The sequence below is a fragment of the Pollicipes pollicipes genome, unplaced genomic scaffold (genome assembly GCF_011947565.3).
Source record: "Pollicipes pollicipes isolate AB1234 unplaced genomic scaffold, Ppol_2.1 Scaffold_3447;HRSCAF=4054_pilon_pilon_pilon, whole genome shotgun sequence".
NCBI classification, from domain to species: domain Eukaryota; kingdom Metazoa; phylum Arthropoda; class Thecostraca; order Pollicipedomorpha; family Pollicipedidae; genus Pollicipes; species Pollicipes pollicipes.
The window spans coordinates 12429819-12444581 of record NW_023596297.1 but is presented as its reverse complement, the minus strand read 5'-3'; the positions used below and the strand labels follow the sequence as shown (position 1 = coordinate 12444581).

Genomic DNA, 14763 nt, shown 5'->3' with positions numbered 1-14763 from the left:
GCACGGAGGACAGAGGGGCAGAGGACACGGCGGATACAGGGACAACAGGCACAGCAGACACAGGGACAGCGGACACAGCAGACACAGCGGACGTGGGGACAGCGGACACAGCGAACACAGCGGACAACGTGCAGCAAACACAGCATACACAGGGACTGCGGACACAGCAGACACAGCAGACACATGTACAGCGGATACAGCAGACACCGGGACAGTGGACACAGAGGACACAGCGACCGCGAGCACAGCGGGCACAGCGGGCAGCGGACACAGCAGACAATGGGACAGTGGACACAACGAACACGGGAGCATCTGTCCCAGCCAGTAACGTAGGATCCGCCCATGAAATGTTTTGTGGAGGAACGTATTTGCTAATTTGTCTCGTTACGCACGCTCAACAGAGGGCTAATGGTGAACTTTGATGAGGTTAGGCAGCGGCAGCGAAGCTCTGCGCCGTCCGATATATCCGCGACGAATCAATCGTGAGTGAATAAATAGCAGATTGGGAGTGATCCCGCAACACTCGCCAGACCCCACCTGGGCACTTCTCAAGTCTGAATGGTCATCAATAATCATCAGACTCGATGCTGCCACATGAACGCTCTAGCATTGGCATTAGCTGTTTTGACTCGGCCGCCTTGGAAGGATCGTGACCATGTGTTTCTGAGTGAAGACATCGGTCCATTTCTGCGCTCATCACCTCGGTGAGACCATGTCTACGCGTAAAGTTATTCTGTGTGGTTCCTTACAATAACGCCACGAAACATAAGCTTCCTAGCCCTTGCCGACAAGGCTCATTGGCTTGCTACTGCTTTTAAATTTCTAGCAATCGCGCTGGTGGCCGAGCTTCCTGCTCGTTCAATTCGCGTTAGATGGACGTTACCTGATTATCCCGGCCATTCGGACGTCTTTCGGTGCGATCTCCTAGCAACGGTCGGTTTGCGGCGCCCGCTCTGTGATGTGAGCAGAACGTCGAGCGCTGAAAACCAAACAGCACGCCGCAGTAGGTGCTGGAGTGCTCCGCTGCGGGAGCGGTGAACAAGAGATTGCCATCTGCTCCTGGAATAATGCCGGCAGATCTCGATCGCGTGTTCCGTAAGCTTCGTGGTACATACCCTTTACATTTGTCCCGTGGTATTTACAGTTTGCTTGCTTAGACCCGTGCAACCCGGACAATTTAGTCTTTAATGCTGATTGGTCTGCATGTCGTGTAGAGTGGTGGTAGCTTATGTAAGAGCAGGGGTATCAGCAGATGCTTCGGCCATAAACCCTTTGCAGTGCTGCGCACGGAGGAAGACTCTTCCGTGCCCCCACACAGCAGTGAACAGGGCTTTTCGCCGAAATGTTTGCTGATCCACTGCACGCAAGATAGCGATCTACCGCTCTTTACGGCATGCAAGCTAGCAACCACCAATAAAGCATTCAGAGATGTTGTTTACCACCCTCCAGCGGGCCCTCGGAGAACAGCATCAATCTGGTCTTTGTCGGCATCATGAAATTTTGTAACATCACCACTCATGGTGCTTTGTTGGAAATGTGGCCTATTTTATGATCACAGTGCAGTTGACATGATTTACGATTTGTCAACACAGCGCATGCCATTCGTCGTGTCTGCTGTCTGTTGTACGACCCCTTGACCGGTGTGGTCTTTTGTACCGTTCCTTTTACCAGTGCGCTCTTTTGTGCCATCCGTCTGATTAATGCGATCTGTCGGGCTTTCTTTCCCTTGATCAGTGCAGTCTGTTGCATCATCTCTTCCCAGTACAGTCTGTTGTACCATCTCCTTCGTGTCTCCGTCATTTGCTATCTCCGTGTCATCCCTTAGACCAGAGTGGCGTGTCGCGCTATTCCATTGACCACTGTGGTCTTTTGCGCCATCCCTCAGACCAGTGTGGTCTGTCGTGCTATCCCTAAGCCATTGTAGTATGTCGTCTCATCTCTGTGACCAATGCGGCCTGTCGTGCGATCCCTTTTGTCAGTGTGCTCTGGCGTGCTATGCCGCCACCAGTGCGGTCCGCCGTGTTATTGCCCTGCCCCGTATGCCTGTCCTGCCTGTTCTGCACGTCCTGCGCCCTCCTGTGGATTACCTGCGGATTACCTCGCCCTTCCCCTTCTCACGAGCTGAGCTGTGTGGTCCGCCGCAGGTGTGTGCCCGGTGCTGTGCAGCAACCACGGCACGTACGGCGGCGGCCGGTGCCACTGCGACGACGGCTGGAAGGGCGCCGAGTGCGACCTGCCCGCCACCGACTGCGTTATCGCCGACTGCCACGGCCACGGCACCTGCCGCGTCGGCCAGTGCGTCTGCGCCCCCGGCTGGAAGGGCGAGTTCTGCCAGACCGGTGAGTCGGGGTCGGACGGCGCTGCCGGCGGTCAGGCGGCCCAGGCGGCGGCCACGGCACGGCGCAGCCGTCAGGGAACGAGGATGAAAGCGATGGATCACTTCCTGGCGGGCGCGCGGCTCGTTAATACGGCACGCACGCGATCACAGATCCATGAAGGACGCTGTTTTTCGGATGCGTAGTCGCCTGAAGACACGAAGTACCCGCGGGTGAAGTTCTCCATTACGCGGACTTGGTACATCAGAGGGTCAGATGTGCTCCTCTCCGCCGCCGTGCACCGGACGTTTCCCACATCCGGTTTCCCGCCGTCCCGCTCCCCCGTGCCCTCTGACCGATGTACCTGGTAACGAGCGGAGACGGGCTGCGCTGGCAGAACCGTCTTCTTACCCCGGAGAGTAAATGTATTCTTCAGCCACTCTGCTGGATCCTCGTCCATCACGGGGCCAGATGCAATATTTAGCGGCGGCGCGCGGCTGGAGCGGGGCCGCCGCCTCCTGCCCGCCATCTGTTGGCCGTCTCCATCAATAAAGCAGCCGACCGGGCCGGCCGCCGGCGACCGGCTGAATAGTGCATTCGGCCAACAAGGGAGGCGCGCGGAGCGGCGGCTGAAATGTTAATACGGCACCGGTCTGCTGAATCCTGTGGGGTCTCGTCCTCGGGAGCTTGACACGGGCAGAGGGAGGGGGCGGGGGGTAGAGCCAGGAGGAGAGTCTCTGACGGGGAGAAAGACGAGACGCAACGGCATAGATCTGATGGATGAAATCATGTGCAGCCAGCGAGAAGAGTCGACAATGTGGAGACATGTATGGAGAGGTAGGGACGGGATGGGAAGAAGAAAAACAGATCTTGTTGGCCAGAAAGAGGGCTATAGGGAAAGTAGGGTTAAACATAGCGGAAAAATTCAACAGCTCTTCAGACAGATGTGTACGGGTATCAAATGTTTAGACTGAAGGGGTGAGGGAGGAAGAGGGAAAGGAAAAGGTACAGAGAGGTGACGAGGCATGGGCGGAAGTATTCATATCACTGGAGCGTTTCTCCTCCTCTTCCCTGCCATTTGTGTCTTGGGTGCCACAATATTTGAGCAAGATTACCTCAAATGAGTTAAATTTCGCCGAAGACAGCAAAAGCTGCTTTAGTTTGAGAAAAAATGCTTTCGGCACCGAAAACATGCTGTGAACGAGGCTTCGGCTGTGCGATAATAATTGATGCACAAGCTATTTATTTCCCGTACTTACCTGGTGACTGGCCATTACTTACCTTAAAAAATAATCATGTTCGAAATAGGCTGCGGCAACTGCAACGGCAACAAGACCGCTCTGCGAACGGCATTTGAGCAGAAGTAACCGGTGGGAGGCTCCGCACGCGCGGACCTCATGCGTGGAGGTGAAGCGCGAGGGTGGTTCGGGCGTGGCCCGCTCTCGGAGTCGGCGGCCGGGCACTATTGAATTACTGTCGGCGGGTGCGGGACGCAGTCGGCCGCCGTCGGTCGAGCGGCGGCCGACTGCGCGCCGCCGCCGGACGAGCGGCGGCCGACTCCGCGCCGCCGCCGGCCCGGTCGCTTGGCATGCGAGCGGCGCGCCCCGGAGCCGACCTCGATCGGGCCGTATCAGATGGGCGGACAGCTGGGACCGGCGCCGGGCCCTGTTCGGCCGCCGACTGCCACGCCGATGGTGATGGCGCGGACGGGCGGGTGACGGGCCACTGGTGACGGCCGCTGGGGATGGCACCGGCCGACGGGTAACAGGACACCGCTACCGGGCGGTGGGGATGTTTCCGACCGACCGGTAGAAGGACACTGCTGCGGGCGGTGGCGATGCTACCGACCGACGGATAGTAGGATACTGCTGCCGGGCAATGGTGATGTTACCGACCGATGGATAGCTAGACACTGCTGCCGAGCGGAGCCAGTGTACAGACTGGCCACTGACGACTGGGAGCGCTAAGGGCACAGACTAGTTACTGGTGACAGTCGAGTGATGCCGCCACCGACCCGGACGCGAGGATGAATCACCGGTGGCTGACAGCAGACGGAATTAGTATTATCTGGCGCTGGCAGGGAACTGCATGTCGATGGACTGCGCTTCGCTGGACTATAATGTAATGAACCGTATGCCGGTGGACTGTAAGCTGATGTCCTGCATGTCAGTGGACTGTAAGCTGATAGGCCGTGAGTTAATTGACCGTAAGTTTTTGAACCGTAAGATAGATGAGTGTCAGCGACAGGACTCACGTGGATAAGGGGACTGTAATTCCATTTGCTGTCTGTCCACACACTGTAAGTTCGCAGCAAACTGTGCTTGACTTCGTGAAGTTTGAGTCGACTCCGCGATAAACAAAGTTGAAGTAAGTCGAGGTGGAATCGATTGCGATTAATCGATTGCCTGGACGCCCCCAAACCCTTGTGTTACGACAGCAGGTCAGTGCAAAACATCAGTCAGTTCGCGGCCTTCCGGCGCCTCGGCCACGCCCGGACGGCTGCGCGCACTGACGCGGCTGGGGGTGCCGGCAGCGAACTGACGCGACTGGGCGTGCCGGCAGCGGACTGACGCGGCTGGCCGTGCCGGCAGCGGATTGACGTGGCTGGGCGTGCCGGCAGCGGATTGACGCGGCTGGCCGTGCCGGCAGCGAACTGACGCGGCTGGCCGTGCCGGCAGCGGACTGACGCGGCTTGGCGTGCCGGCAGCGGACTGACGCGGCTGGGCGTGCCGGCAGCGGACTGACGCGTCTGGGCGTGCCGGCAGCGGACTGGCGCGGCTGGGCGTGCCGGCAGCGGACTGACGCGGCTGGCCGCAGACTGGGCACACTGACGCGGCTGGCCGTGCCGGCAGTGGACAGGGCACACTGACGTGGCTTGGCGTGCCGGCAGCGGACTGACGCGGCTGGCCGTGCCGGCAGCGGACTGCTCCGACCCGACCTGCTCCAACCACGGCGTGTGCTCGGAGGGCGTGTGCGTGTGCCTGGCCGGCTGGGTCGGCTCCAGCTGCCAGCTGCCGGACGAGCGGATCCGCCGCTGCCTGCCCGACTGCTCCGGCCACGGCGTGTTCGACCTGGCGCGCGACCGCTGCCTCTGCGACCACATGTGGACCGGCCGGCAGTGCGCCAAACGTCAGTATGGTCAGCGGAGACGCCCTCTCTGGCGCTCGCTCCCATTGCTTGATGCTGTTCTTCTTGAATGTTGACTGCTTTGTGAAGTGCACTAGACGTGGATCTTCATCATGTCTTTGATTTTGTTGTGACCAATTACATCCTGTGTTGCCCACACTTTTGCAGGTTCGGTATTATTCTTATACATAGATTGACGTGTGAGAGCTGTTTGCTAACGGCTTGTTTCAAGACCCTGTCTGTACTTAAATGCATTCGCGCGGCTGCGAACCCAGGCGTTGTGCTGGAACGCGAATGCTCCGATGTCGGATGTTCAGCTGCATCTTATCAATCAGCATCGAAACAGCAGCAACGCACACTTTGTTTACGAAATCCAGCAGGCTCAGTGTCATACTCCATACGAGTAAATTCCTTTTCTTGCGGCATAGGCAATGACAAGCCGCTATTAAGACCACAGGCTTAATTTGCTTGACGCGAACTGGGAACTTTAAAACATAAGTAACGGTACAGAAAAGGTTCAATGTCATTCTCACTGTGCCGAGGTGGCCCGGGCCAGTTCGCTGCGCGAGTTCCGGTCTCCCGACACGCCGCAAGGCAAATACTCAGCGGCGGTACTCATTCCCTTTGAACCCGTGCCGAGCAGACGGGCGGCGGAGATGTTACGCTAGCGGCGGCCTAGCTGACCCGATCTATCCCGCTCAATAACCGCCCACCATTACCGGAACGGACATTCGGGCATTGGGCTTTACGGGGCTGCCAAGAGATCGTTCCACCGACGGTTCGGCTCGGCCAAACAGCAGGGCGAAGTTGGCGGCTCCGCGCGACGCGCCAGCAAGTCGGCAGTGTCAATACCATCCTCTATTTTTTGGCCGCAGCTCCACGGAAAGGCCGCGATTTAACGGCCGAAGTTTGACAGTAAGCGGCTGCAGTGCCACTGGCTATGCCGCCGGCGCGTCCGATGTTCCGACTCCGCTCTCCGCCGCCCGGAGCTCGCTGGTCGGGCTCGGCTCTCGTGGCGGAGCTGGGGGCGGGGAGGGGTTCAGCTGCTGCAGCGCCTCGTTCGCAGGACGAATATGGCCAAATCTCCGTCGTAATTGCGTGCTAAATTGCGATAATCCGGCGAGCGTGCTGCAGAAAGGACTACATCACTCGACGGCCATAAGCCGGGCTTAGTTGTTACAACAGCACAGTGCACCAGGGGATGTTGAGTCGACGTTATGCACCGCACGCGTGCTGGAGCGCTCTGTCGTCGTTCCAGCGCGGTGCGACCTGGACTGCGGCCCACATGGCTCCTGTCAGGCCGGCGACTGCGTTTGCGACTCCGGCTGGACCGGCCAGCTCTGTGACCTCAGGTCATGCGACCCGCGGTGCTCCCAACACGGCCAGTGCAAGAACGGAACCTGCGTCTGTCTGCAGGGTTGGAACGGTCAACACTGCAGCATTCGTGAGTACATCGTTAGACAGCGCATTGGCTTTCTGAAAGTGTGTACTGCCATATACCAAACTGTTCTGCACTGACATGAAATACCTGTTCGTGTAAGTGCTGTGACGTTATCATGTACTTGACGCAGAATCAGCTGGCGCAATGACGTCCATCTCCAACATGTCAACGCAAATATTATAAGGACATATGAATATGGTCTATTGATGCCATTTAATGTTTAAGAATAAGGTTTGTTTTAACAGCGTGTTGCTTAGGTGTATTGTTACAACTTAAGATTGCTGCTGTGTAGAATGCGTAGTTTGCTTTTAATTGAATGCTGGAGTCAGTTTGTCGACAGTGTTGAACAATTGTTTTGATTAAGTGCCCAACTTTTTTGACGAGTATTGAAAACTCCCAACGTTCTGAATCATTAGCAAAATTTACGCTACATGAGCATTGGCTCACCTACGATAGTCCTGGACTTACGGCTGAAATGAATGCATGAGATTGCTTTCCATTTCCGGCAGGAATGCATTCAACCTCATCAAGCATTTTCTCCTGGCTTAGTCAATTCATTTCTGCTTTAAACACTGCCCTGCCCCCAGTCGTAGGCTGCCGTTTTCTAATATTGCGGCACAGTATAACTTGCCAAATCATGCACGGCGGCGCAGTATATGTCCAGCGGCACACGCCTGCTTCGGTGCTGTCCTGTCCTACCTCGTGGTACTGTCCTGTCGTACCTCGTGGCACTGTCCTGTCGTACCCCGTGGTGCTGTCCCGTCATACCTCGTGGTACCGTCCTGTCGTACCTCGTGGCACTGTCCCGTCGTACCTCGTGGTACTGTCCTGTCGTACCTCATGGTACTGTCCCGTCGTACCTCGTGGTACTGTCCTGTAGTACCTCGTGGTACTGTCCCGTCGTACCTCGTGGTACTGTCTTGTGGTACCTCGTGGTAATGCCCTGTTCTATCTCGTGGCGCTGTCCTGTCGTACCTCGTGGCGCTGTCCTGTCGTACCTCGTGGCAGTGTCCTGCCGTACCTCGTGGCACCGTCCTGTCGTAAGTTCATCAATATGATACATGCTGTTACGTGTTGATGCACGCCGCAGCGGTGGCGGCGCGGGACGTGAGCCAGTGCTGCCGGCTGTGGCGCCGCTGACATATCTGAGGATAATGAGTCCAGCGTTCGTGTGCTGACAGCTGCCGACCTTCATTATACCAGGAGGCACTGGTTTGACGATGTTATGTTTGTTTATGATGTTTGACGATCAAGCAAACATCGGCTATAATGTCAAAGCTGTCCAATGCAGGCTGCGTTTATGAACTCTAAAAATGATTCATCGCTATCTTTTTAGTGTTCGTGCATCCGTAAAGCAGTATAAGCAACGGCATGTGGTTCGCTACACGTACGGAAGACGTGCTGAAAAGTGCACTTATTCCGCCACCATTTTAAGTCTGTCCACGGAAACGTCCAATGCCTATAGGTTTTCCATTAGCACAATGGGCTGCAAGCATAGTATGGCTGAAAGCATCGAGATTACATTGCGCCTGAACAGTACTGCTGTAGTTTCCTTCACCAGCGTTTGGTTTTATATTTGTCAGCGCTCTTGGCATTGTCCGTTTTTCGGCGGTGACTTCCATTGACGCGTATGCAGCAACTTCCCCCAACTCGATATGCCTGAACAAAGCAGCACACCACCTATTACGGCACCGCTATTCAGTATTAGAGTTTTGTGCGTCCGTGCGCGCCCGAGCAGAGCCTGTTCGGGAGCATCAATCGAGACGGCCGGGGGCGCAGAGCCGCTTTGCCAGCTCGACTGGGCTCAGCCCCGCTGTCCGCCGGGACGACTCGACTAATGCCATTGGTTTTTGCTCCCGGCGCTATCACAGCCACTAATGGACCGACTTCCTTAATTCCCGACTGGAATCAATGGCGCTGAGATGCTTTCAAGGTATGCGGAGGAAATCGGAATTCGGTGTGCGGAGGATGCGGAGGAATTCGGAGCGAGGGTAGCTCTACGCGGAGGTGAGGTTCCGCCTCAGATGTAGCAGATCTGTGTGGGGTGTAAGCGTTTAGAAGCAGATATGCATCTGGATCGCAAGAAATGTCCGACGTCTTGAAGGATCGCTCAACCTTATTAGGACAGCGGTCCTGCACCCCAAATAATTTTATTTTAAAATTACACGAAAGACTCAATAGCATAGAGAATCCGTCTTGAAATGAACAAATCCCTGAAGACGGTCTGACAACATTTCGAAACGGATCCAGGATTCCGAAATATCCAGGCTTGTGGACTGACGGATCCTTTAGTACAGGTGCAGCTTCCCGACCTGCTTGCTATAGCTGACCTGCATAAGCGCGCATTTTTTAGGCTGTGAGTTAAATATGCCAAGATTTTGTGAGTAAGAATATTTAGGCATTGTTGTCACATGAATTTTAAGCGGCACGCTTGCGATCATTGAGGTACATTCAAAGTATTCAACTAAATACGATAGCAGTTAGCAAGCCAGCGTGGGATCGCTTTCCGTATTTGATCAGCAGTGGCTCAATCCTCAGTGATTCTGTACTTTAACTGCCACTTACGTTCATCGCGTGGGAAGGATTGACTGGAAAACTCGAGACACCTCCAACATTTTTGGAAGTTTGCCGTCCCGGATCATCATACACATGTAACCGTGACAGACATCGCAGGTAGTACAATAATAACATATATTGGTCATCTAAATTAAAATGAGCCAGTTGTCGAGCATCCCGTCCAAAGCCACGTAGAAAACGAGACAAAATTGCCGCAAGTTTGATTTCATTGGTCACAAACAAAACGCATATCTAATTGGAACAGCCAGAACACAGATTGAATACAAAACTGACATAAAGGGAATATTTCATAGCTATATGTGGCCTTGAACTGAAATTACCATCTTTGAAGTCCTTTTGGTACAGAGCACAGCTCTGCCATTCTTAACTCCTAAGCCCCCTTGGTTTCTGAGCTACATGCTCGCAAAAATGGGGGAGTATTTCGGGAGAGTATGTCAGTCACTCTGGCATGTGGGGATCAGGACCCAGAAAAAAAACTGTTGTTTGGGCGCTCATATCTGGCGTTCGTGAGTACCATTTCCAGATAAAACGGCCGTCGATTGGCTTTCAATGTTGTGCAAGGTACGATGAAGTAATAAAACCATGACGCATCGAGGAGCATATTTACCAAACAGAGAATTATGTTGTCTAGAGCGGTTTTTCCACTTAAGAATTGTACCAATAATTAGAAGTGAGCGTGTTTCATCATATGTGATGCTTGCTTCAATATCTTCAAATGTGAAACATGCCTATAAAGGCGTATTCTGTGGCTGCTACGGTACATGCTACTACCCACTTTAGCTTGTGTAGGCTTGATTTCCTTTCGCTAGCACATTTATTTCTATTTTTTCTCATTTTCGTTGGTCTAAATTTGGCAAATGCGACGTTACATTTGGCGTTGCTCTGACTTTAATTATATTTTACAAAGCAGTATGCCGTTTAATGACAGTAACTGAAAGGTTGTTTGACAAAATATGACATAAATTTTGGATCCCAGTAAAAGCCAAGACAACTTAAACACAGCCAACATGATGGGAGATTCATAGACCAAATTGGAAAAGACCCAAGATCCTAGAAGACTCTTCGGTAACTGTTTTGAGTGGACCTTACATCCCAGAATATCCTCTGTTAACATTTCCAGGAGTATTCTGGATTGTGGAAGGTCCAGATCAAGAACTCAGGCATATGATCCTGGGATCCAGGCAGACCTGGCAGTTTGGACCTTGGGCTGATCCGACCCTCCGACTCTCAGACTGATCCGACTGCTAAACATAGCCGGCTGTTCGGCCCCTGAACACAGCCTAAGCCTAGCCGGCTGTTCGACTCCTGGATTCAGCCTAGACATAGGCGGCTGTTCGGCTACTGGACACAGCCCAAACACAGCCGGCTGTTCGGTTCCTGGACATAGCCGGCTGTTCGGCTCCTGGACACATCCGACTGTTTGGCTGCTGGACACAGCCAGCTGTTCGGTTCCTGGACATAGCCGGCTGTTCGGCTCATGGACACGGCCGACTGTTTGGCTGCTGGACGCAGCGGGCTGCTCGGCTCCTGGACAGACCCCGCAGAATGTTGGGCCGAGCCAGAGCCGGCGGCCGTCGCCGGCTGGCGCGGGCCATTGTCGGCGTAAATCTGTAGGGCGGCGGCCTGAATGGTCGCGGCGCCGCGCCGCCGACTGGGAACGTCGCCAGCTGCCGGGACCGGCAACAACTGGCGAGGCGACAGCGTGATGGACGACACTGTGCTGACGCCATTCAGCCGCGCCGCCGCAGGCGTTATCGAACACGGCGTAGCATTCACGCATTCATGACGCCGCGGGCAACCACGGCGTTAAAAATACGGAGCGACCAGGAAGTGCTCAGGCGGCTTTTATTCTCGAAGAGGGTGGGCTTGGAGGAAGTACGGTTTTGTTGAAGCACGGGAATTGTTTTATGTGGGAGAGGGCCTTGTGGGGCGTTGTTATATTGTGGAGGCCCGGTTGACTCGAGTTTCGGTATTAAGTAAAGTTGCGCAGCTTGTTTTTCTTGAAGTGATTTCATCAACGACTCGAGTTCCACTAAGGGAGATTGCGTTTCTCCGACAATCAAGAGAAAAGTTTAGGGTGGGCTGCCTTATATTAAAGTTACTTGACATCCCGTAGATGCGTCCATATCACGTGCCTCAGAGGTTGGTGAAGGTGTTTTCAAAGCTGTTGGCGGCGGCGTCAGTGGCTATGCGTGAGATCACAAGGTTGCGGGGAACGACACAATTAAATCAAACGATTTCGACGCGCTGGCCAGTGTAATGCCAAGTGGTGCTGGATATCATCTGATCATCGCGGACAGCTCGTATCAGCCAACTTGTCATTGTACAGGAACGCTATTTTGTTATCATTAGGCACGTTCCGGACACTCATATGGTAGCAGACACTGGCATTATTTAGTGTTGAATACTGTTGGACACCCTTATATACCCTGCATGACGGTTGTTTTTAACCACGATTCCTGTTTTTTTTTTCTCCGGCGTCAGCCAGCAACCTATTCGTGTGCCGACGGGCACTCTTCCAGCTACTGGTGCACGACGGACACTGATCCACAGATCCAGGTGCCTGTGCACCGATCCATGTACCGTGTACTGACTGACGTCAATACAGCTCCTTGTGTAACGGCCAGGAGCAAAGGCCGCTGATCGTTTCCATACGGACGACCATTGGGCGCATCCACAGAGTTTACAGCCCGGTTATCGCCCTTTCCGGACTTCATTATTGGTATACTCGCATTGATCTTTCTGACCAACGCTGACACACGCTTATAGATTTATTTTCCATTCTCCACCCCGCGGAATTATCAAAAGGAAAAGTTGAAGCGGATTATTGCGGAAAGTGGCCCGACGCATTTATCCACTTCCTGTGTAGATATTGAAAAGTGCCGGAGTCTTTTCTCATCGACATTTCGGTGAATCTGATCTCAAAATCATTCCATTCTCTGAAATATGCGCCATCAGCCAGTGTGAGATGTTTTTGTCGAGTGCGGTCTCCCACTCATCTCTACGCGAAATGGTCGCCGCCAAAGTTCTGGAGCGCCCTCTTCGTGTCATCCATTCGTATTGGCTTAGCGGCGCCAAAAACGGGACCTAGGACCCCACTGCCGCTGTTTGTCGTGCAGCCGGGACACGATTGATAACGTGGCGACACCCTCCAGCGCGGTACGAGGACATTTGTCATTGTCTCGACCACTGGGGGGTGACAGTAAGATGTAAATCCGACGATGTGCTGAAGGCCCCCGGCGAAAAACCGCGCTGGATGCGGAACTTCGGCGGCGGCGTCGGCGGACAAAGCTAATGGCCTCATGTATCACGCTGGACGGGTCGGGGATCGACGCCTGCTAAAGCATTGCCGTGATCAGGAAATGGAGTTAACGTGTCGCTTTCGCACACTGGGGCCGTCGCTGTGGTTGTTTCACATTAGCGTATTGCCACTCTCGCACAGCTGTAAATAAATCAGCGCAGGGAGCAATGTGCCGACTTTGGGGGATGTTCTTGGAACGAGGAGCACTCAACGGCATCAGCCACCGCTGTTCCGGCCATAGCAAGCCTGAGATCCGCGGATTTCTTTTCACGTCATATCCTCAGCCCAGGTTCGCGAGGTGCGCTCCACACCGGCCTACGTCCCAGCTGCCCTCACCTGACCTGAGTTGGCCTTGGTTGCAGCCGGCTGCCCGGATGGGTGTAGCGGCAGGGGCTCCTGCACCATGCAGGACCAGTGGTACTCCTGCTCCTGCCACGACGGCTGGGACGGCACCAACTGCTCCATCAAGCTGGAGATGGACTGCCGCGACGGTGTCGACAATGACGGAGGTGGGTGAGGAGTGAGCAGGGCCTGGTGCCACCGGCTGTGGGGATTGGGCTGACTAGATCTGGGTCAGGACGGGACGAAGATGGACAAGCGGGTAGTTAGGCATGCATTTCGGCACAAGAAAACATTCCAGAATTTCTTGCTGCGTGCCTGACATGGTTTAGGGAGTGCACTTATTATTTAGTGGAATTGTTCAGTTGATAGCCTTTATAATGATAAAGAGAAGGCAGGCTTCACACGTCAGAAAGCCAATAAGATATTTCGGTCCAGCTCTAAGCGCGCCATCGTCTGCTTGAGCGTGAGCCTGCTGGTGAAAACGCTGCTCGCTCCGTGGATGGCCGCCGGCGAAATCTCCGGCCGCCGGCGAGTGCGCCTCCGAACTATCACAGGACGGAGCCAGCCCAGCCCAGCCGGAAGACGGCGCCGCTCCAGCAATCCCCCATTCAAGACGCGGGCGCACTTGCGCGCTGTCAGGGCCCATTTCTGCGGCGGCATTCGACCAGCGCGGCGGAAAGGTCATGCGCCAAATGGCGCTCGTGAACTGGACTTGACGACCCTCGTCCGGCGCCCCCGTGGCAGATCGAAGGAAGGCGTGCGCCCGTTATCGATGCTTGCGATGGCCAATTGCGATAAATCGGCGAACGGCTGCGTTCTCGACGCCTTTATGTGGCAGAGGAACGGATGTGTCGTGGCCTGGAAGACATGTGTGAGGCCTGATTGATTCGTATTCAAGATAGTTCCCCTCTATTGTTCAACATCTATATTATATCACTTCCGTGTTCCTTCCAACTGCTTCCTCGTGCATGCTTCTCGAACAGTCAGTTTAGCTTTTCTTGCAACGTCATATTTCGAAATAGGATAGCGTATCTTCCCCGACTCCGAGCAACTAGCTCGGGTGTTTCATCAAGGTTTTAAAGCTCACAGAAAATTTTTAGTCGCACCACCTTGAACCGGAAGCAACGAGGATCTTCTCAGTTGGCTCTTAGAACCCATGAGAGTATTATGTCAATACACAAAGGCCAGGATCATGAAAATCTCAACAGAGATATATCAGCGTGGTTTCCGCGGTTCTCTCATTCCCTGCGGTGCCATCCGCCCGAGCTCCGCCAGTCCCCGTAGTTTCATCCGTCCGTGCCTCTATCCGCGTGGCCTATATGGTCGCTCTCGTGGCGTGCCGGAAGCATGGCGGCGTCATGCTCGGTGTCGGCGTGACTAACAGAGCACCACGGAAGAGGCCAGCGGGCCGCGCGGCACCCATGTCGGCGAGAGACGCGTGACAGAGCCCAGCGCCCGATGGCAAAGCTGCACTGATGAGACCACTCGGGCGGTGTCGCCTGGATCGGCACAGCGAGTCGTGCTCGCTCAGGCAGAGATCGTCTCAACTCCGAGCACGCCAGGAGCAGAGCTTGTTGTTTTGACCCTGGTCCCACTGCCGGAGCTGGGCTTGACGCATCCGCCTAAAGCTTCTCCTCAAGTTGAGTTCTGAAGACTCCTGT

At 54.7% G+C, this 14763-nt stretch overlaps 1 protein-coding gene across 1 annotated transcript in view; it reads left to right on the top strand.

Moving 5' to 3' along the window:
- The window catches only part of LOC119091648 (teneurin-a), a 68480-nt gene that overhangs the window by 41088 nt on the left and 12629 nt on the right, over positions 1 to 14763 (top strand). Inside the window, exons 10-13 of the mRNA XM_037214458.1 lie at positions 2145 to 2339; positions 5235 to 5444; positions 6700 to 6885; positions 13123 to 13269. Of these exons, the coding sequence (XP_037070353.1) occupies positions 2145 to 2339; positions 5235 to 5444; positions 6700 to 6885; positions 13123 to 13269 (738 nt within the window). The remainder of the gene's footprint in view (positions 1 to 2144; positions 2340 to 5234; positions 5445 to 6699; positions 6886 to 13122; positions 13270 to 14763) is intronic.